Raw genomic sequence first — 5,877 nt, 5'->3', positions numbered from 1 at the left:
ATATCCACCCTCCTTTGCCAAACCTGCTCTGTCCAGGGGATGGGGAGGGGTGACAGCCTCCCTCGCCTCAGCACTGTCCGTTCAAGCTACTGTGCTCTTAAATGCCGAGAGCCCTTTCCCCATTACAAATACTCCATTGCTCTAAGCTGTGTTTTGTTTCTGTTGAAAAAGGCTACTGCTTCTGCTTCAGAGCTTCACGGGCTACGCAGAAAACCTGCTCAGCGACCAAACCATCCCCCCGGCACAGGCAGTGGGACCCTGCATGTCCGCGGGGCTGACAGTGAGGAGGTACTGGTGCAGCATGCTGAAACTGGGGGCCTTCTACCAGCGGCTCCTAGCTGAGGTGGGACATTTGGGGGGCCCTGACACCCCACGAGCTGAGTGCAGGGTTCACAGAAATGGCCCTTGCCTCACCCCAAACAATTTGGACTGTGCTGAGGTCACGTTCCTTCTTGGGGACGTCCTGTGACACACGCAGTTGCCGTGCCAGATGTGCTTCTGGCTCATGACCCTCCGAATGCTGACCCGCGTGTTGGACAGGACACATCTGTCCCGCACTGTCCACTGCTGGCCTGAGTCCCTTCCCTCCTCTAACCACTGCTCCAAGCTGTGCTGCTGGATCCATCCTCCTCCACCAGGATATCAGGATCGGCGAGCCTGGCTGCCCTTATTGCTTGGAAAAATATTCTCCTGCCTCTGCAGCTCTGCCCACCCCACCGTTTGTAGGCTGAGCTGGCTCAAATCGCTGAAATAATTTGTGGTAAAAACACTATACCACCCCTGCATTTTTTCCCCCCTCAAATGATCCCTTTTGTGGCAAAATCTCACAATAATCCATCTGATAGAACCAGGAGACAATGCGGGAGGTGGGAAAGAAGGGACGGTCACAAGAAGGGGAGACGGGGAGCGGGTTTCACTGCTGAGGCTTCCCATCATGAACCCACAGCTGCGGTAGCAGTGGCTGGAAAGCTGCCTGGCAGCTTGTACAAATCCAGTTCCCCTGTGCCCTGCACTAGGGAGTGGGAAACAACTCATTTTACTTGTTAGCCATGTGCTTTGGTTGGGATGGAGCACAGTGAACGTGGAACCCAAGTGCTTGGTAGCTGTCCTCTTCCAAGCTCTGGGGACTTCTCTCCTTCCAAGAGAAGGGCTCGCTGCCCTCGTCACCCCTTGGCTGCACTGGTGTCCTGTCCCCACGCTTCACACCTCTGTATTTGGGCTCTTAGGGATCATTTGAAGCTGACTCTGATCTGAGCCCTGGTTTTGTTCTGTGCTCTCTCCACCAGAAGAAAGCATGCAGGAAGGAGAACCCCACACTGCAATCCACCCCCAAGGCTGAGAAACCGAAGAAGGAGCACCTGAAACACTGCTCGCCTGCTGCTTTGGAGTTGAGAACTTCCACAGAAGTTGCCCGGTCTGCCTCTCTGCGCCCATCATCGGGCATCTGTGTGCCAGATGGCAATGCCTTGCACAGCTCCCTGCCCAGGGCTGCCTGCAGCATGGCCGAGAGCAGCCGCAGCATCCCCGCACAGACGACTACATCATCTCTGGGACCCTGCGACACCTGCGCCAGCGCCCAGGCCAGCCTCCGTGAGGTTGGCAAAACCATCACCAGCATCTGCCAGAGCCAGAACATCCCCTCGGCTCTGAGCAGGTTCCAGGAGATGGTGGAGGACACCACAGGGAGAAGGACCCTCTCTGCAAAGGACATGAGCTACTGGGCCTCGGAGCAGAGCAAGGACCTCTCTCGGATCAGCAAACACCTCCAGATGCTGCTGCAGCAGGTCAACCCTCTGAAGTCTGAGCTGGAAGAGTCGGAGAAACAGAAGGACAAGCTGCGGAAACAGATTGAGGACTTTTCCCGGTTGCTTCAGGCGGAGAAGGAGACCCAAGCGCAGCAGAGGAAGGAGGCTGAGCAGAGCCTGGAAGTGAAGAACAGAGAGTACTTAGAGGCTGTAGCCAGGCTGGAGCGGGACAAAGATGACCTACGGAGAGGTACAGTGCTGTTCCCAGCATCCCTTCCCAGGCCTGTGGGTATTTGCAGGAGAAGCATGGAGTCTGTGCTCAAATCTTGATCCCACCATCATCAGCAGGGCTTTTGCCACTGATTTTGGTAGGCGCTGGGGCTGTTCCCCGCTGTAAAACTAGCCCCAGACAGCTGGAGCTGGTTGTCCACGTCCTCTCACTGCCTCCTCCCTGCTGAAGCACGGCGCGATACAATCACTGGATGAAAAATGCTGTGGTGCAGCCGTTTGCTTCCTCCTTGTTTTAGTTTCTTTGAGGAGCTGTTTAATGTTTAGTAGTGGTTTTGTGCTGATTTAGGAGCTGCTCTGCTGGAAGAGCGACTCTCTGCCTTAAAGGAGGAGCTGGTGGCGAAGCAGGCTGCTGTGCAGGAGCTGGGTAAGGACCCCTGGGGCTCAACCAGCTGGCGCATCGCTCCCCCAGTCTTGCCCCGATCTCCCGAGTGTTTTACACCCACGTAATGCCCAGTTCCCCCAGAATCGGTTGGGTATAGTGCTGGTGGGAATGGGGGGAGGACGAGCCTCCTTTATTACAATGCTCAAACATCACCCAGCACCTTTGCGGGCTCATGCTGGGAGATTTGGGGGGGTCGCAGCCCTCCTGTCAGACCTGCCTCCCCCTCGCCAGGCCCTGTGGAGGGTGTAGGACCCCTTCAAACCACCTTATCTGGGAGCTTCTCCCCCTCCTGCCCAGCCTGGCCAAAGGTGCTGTGTCTCCCCAGAGGTGACCAAGACGACCTTGCTGGAGGAGATGAGGACAACGATGGTGGCCAAGAGCCGGGTGCTGGAGCTGGAGGAGAAGGTGCAGCTGCTCACCGGCCAGCGGGAAAGCCTGGGCCAGGAGCTGAGCACCACTACCACCCAGCTGGAGAAGGAGAAGGCCAAAGTGGAGAGCATGCTGAGGCACGAGGAGGTATGGCCGGGCGGGCTCTCCCCCTGCTCTGCAGCCCCACAGCGTGCTGTGGGAGGAGGCTGAGCCCGTGGGCACTGCTGCCCGGTGTAAGGGCGCCGGTGAACGGGTGCAGCAGCAGCCCCAGGCAGGCTCGCCTGCCCTGTACAGTCCCTGCAGGCCAAGCAGAGGGCCCTGCTGCAGCAGCTCAACAGCCTGGACCAGGAGCGCGAGGAGCTGCAAGCTAGCCTGGGAGAAGCCGAGGAGGACAAGGCCAGGCTGGCAGAGCAGCTGGAGGAGAGCCGGCAGCAGAGCGGGCAACAGCTACGGGCGCAGCAGGTCAGTGCTGGCAACCAGCGTGCATCCGGGGGGCTGCAGGGAGCGGGGGTCCCCGGGGAGCAGCTGGTGTGGGACACGGTTGTGCCATAGGGGTGTCAGGAGCCACCCACTGCCCTGTCCCCCACCCATAGCCAGCGTTTTCCCAGGAGAGGGACTCTGGGACTCGGTGTGACATTGCCACGTGTCCATCTCCTCCCGGGATCCCGTGGGGAAGACCTCTCTCCCACCTGGACAAGTCTCTGCAGGGCACTCTGCAAACCTCACCCCCTCTCTGCTGTGCCCCACAGGAGCTGCTGGATGCTCTGCAGCAGGAGAAGCTGAACCTGGAGCAGTCTGTCTCAGAGCTGCATGCCAACGTGTCCAGGCTGGAGGAGCAGGCGCGGGAGCTGAAGGAGCGGGAGAGGCTCCTGGTGTTCTTCCCCGAGCTCCACATCCCCACCGAGACGCAGTTTCAGAGTAAGGGAGAGGGCAGCAGCGCTGGTTGTGCCCTCGGGGTCTCCCAGAGCTCGCAGGGGATCCTGCCGGCCCTGGACGCACCAGCATTATTTGTACGACACCGTTTCTTCCACTAATAGCCAGGAAGGGCTGTGCTAAGCGCTGCCATCTTTACACACCTCCCTACGTGGATGCTGTTCGTCCCACTTCTGCTCCAAGAAGCAAAGCAGTGCCAGGACACAGGCAGAGCTTTGTTTGCCCTCACAGCTACAGCTGGCACCGTTTTGGGTCCCAGCTGCCACCTCCCAGGCTGCACTGGTGCTCCCTAGTTGGTGCAAACTCCTTTCCAGCAGGCAGCCCCCCTGCTCGGGAGCGAGGAGGGCTGCTGCCAACACCTCCGAGCAGGCAGGCAGCAGCGGGCTGAGCTCCGGCTCCTGCCGCAAGGCTGTCATATTTTGTTTGCAGGCACCGGGAACTTGATGGAGGATATGGAGAAGCAGCTGCAGGCCAACAGCATCCGGATCAGCGTGCTGGAGGAGGAGAACGCGCGGCTCAGGTCCACGCTAGCCAAGGTGAAGGCGGCTGCTGAGCAGGGCGTGCTGAAGGTGAGGCCGCACTCAAGGCAGGGCGAGCTGGGTGCCATCAGGGAGAGGGGCGCACACGCCAGCGGAGTGCTGCGTACCCCAAGACCACCCCCGTGTCCCCTGGCACTGTCCCACATCCTCTGGGGACTGGTTCCCTTGCAGGGAAGGCTCCGGGGAAGCAAAAGGCCGTGGGGCTCCTCACACAATGTCCTCTGCAAGTCAACAGCTGCTCTCCTAGCCTGCACGGGGCTGAGCTCCAGGGCCTGGGCTTCTGTGCAACTGGGAGATCAGTCTGGTTTAACTGGTGTTGGCAGGGAAAGCTGCTTGGCTAGGGTGCCTAGAGCTGGCTCCCAGCTCCTTTATATCAGCCCCATTGTGGCTGTTGTGCCACCAAGGCCACTGCCACCAGCTCAGCGGTGAAAGCCACCAACAGCAGAGACTGAGGTGTGTGGCTGGAGCTGAGTGCAGAGAGGGGAAATTTCACGCCCTTTTCTCTTCCCCAGCTCATCCCGCAGACCCAGCTGTGGCCTCAGCTCAGCAGCCAGGACGCAGGGTGAGTAGGAACCCAGAGGAAGAGGCTGGGGAGCTTCCCTCTTCTTCCTCCCCTCTCACCGCTCCCACCACCCGCAGGCGGCCGAGCAGCCGAGGCAGCAGGGGCAGCACAGGGACGCACGGAGCTGCAGGCGAGCCCCAGCAGCGAGCTCCCAGCAGCCAGCGGTCAAAGCCGCTCTCGGCAGAGTCCACAGGCAAGGCCGGACCCTGCCTCTCGCTCCCAGCTGAGGGACTGGTGCTCAGCCCCCCCGAGCCACGAAGGAGAGGCAGGACACTCCCCCTCTCCTCTCACCCCACCGGTGGCCACCGTAAATAAACGCTCATGAGATTAACGCAGAAATGAAGAGCTCCGCAAGCAGCCACCTGCCCTGCCCCTGTGGGACCTTGTTACCCGTTCTTCATGCACCATGAAGGCACCTTCCCTTGGGAAACCCAGTCTCTCTGCCCATCCCATCGAGCCCGCACGCCGTGGGCGTAAGAAGCCCAGGGAGACGGTCCCCGCAGTGGCTTTGTCAAGGCTCAGCTACCAGCCAGCCTCCGGCTGTTGCTTTGTTTTGTTTTCCGCAGGACTGCAGCACCGAACAGCAGTTTCCCCTGTTGGCTCTCTCCGTTGGGCAACGCTTTGGTTTGTGGCAACAACCGAGAGTGACGGCGCAGAGGGCTGGGCTGGCGTGGCCCCCTCTCTCCTCCCTCAGCGCAGCGGCTCCGGGAGAAGCCCTGATGCAGGGACCAGGCCGGGACTGGCTTTCCCCAGCCTGCAGCCAGGGGAGGGACCCGCAGCGGGCGAGAAAACCTTGGGGAGGGGGAAACGCTCCCCGGCTGTGCAGAGCTGCCCCTGCAGAGTCAGCTGAGCAGGGCCAGGGAGGTTCCTGGGCACTGGAGCTCGGTCAACCATGGCTAAGCTGCTGCTGGAGTCCCTGGCACGGGTCTGACTGTGCCATCAGCTGAACAACGCCTGGGCACCATGCGATTTTGCTCACGCCAGGAAATGCGACTGTGATGTGGCCACGTTGCTTTTGAAGAGGAAGGCAAACCTGGGCTGGGGATGAGGAGTTCA

At 60.3% G+C, this 5,877-nt stretch overlaps 1 protein-coding gene across 1 annotated transcript in view; it reads left to right on the top strand.

The window, feature by feature from the left end:
• CCDC157 (coiled-coil domain containing 157) overlaps window positions 1-5,541 on the top strand; it is a 6,597-nt gene extending 1,056 nt beyond the window's left edge. Inside the window, exons 2-11 of the mRNA XM_009893344.1 lie at window positions 172-343; window positions 1,287-1,995; window positions 2,323-2,400; window positions 2,744-2,934; window positions 3,082-3,249; window positions 3,537-3,705; window positions 4,150-4,289; window positions 4,772-4,794; window positions 4,899-5,014; window positions 5,516-5,541. Coding sequence (XP_009891646.1) covers window positions 172-343; window positions 1,287-1,995; window positions 2,323-2,400; window positions 2,744-2,934; window positions 3,082-3,249; window positions 3,537-3,705; window positions 4,150-4,289; window positions 4,772-4,794; window positions 4,899-5,014; window positions 5,516-5,541 — 1,792 coding nt within the window. The remainder of the gene's footprint in view (window positions 1-171; window positions 344-1,286; window positions 1,996-2,322; window positions 2,401-2,743; window positions 2,935-3,081; window positions 3,250-3,536; window positions 3,706-4,149; window positions 4,290-4,771; window positions 4,795-4,898; window positions 5,015-5,515) is intronic.
• The last annotated feature ends 336 nt before the right edge of the window (window positions 5,542-5,877 follow it).

The sequence above is a fragment of the Charadrius vociferus genome, unplaced genomic scaffold (assembly GCF_000708025.1).
Source record: "Charadrius vociferus isolate BGI_N301 unplaced genomic scaffold, ASM70802v2 scaffold579, whole genome shotgun sequence".
Taxonomy (NCBI): Eukaryota; Metazoa; Chordata; class Aves; order Charadriiformes; family Charadriidae; genus Charadrius; species Charadrius vociferus.
The sequence above is the reverse complement of the archived record's forward strand: the minus strand, read 5'-3'. Positions and strand labels throughout refer to the sequence as shown.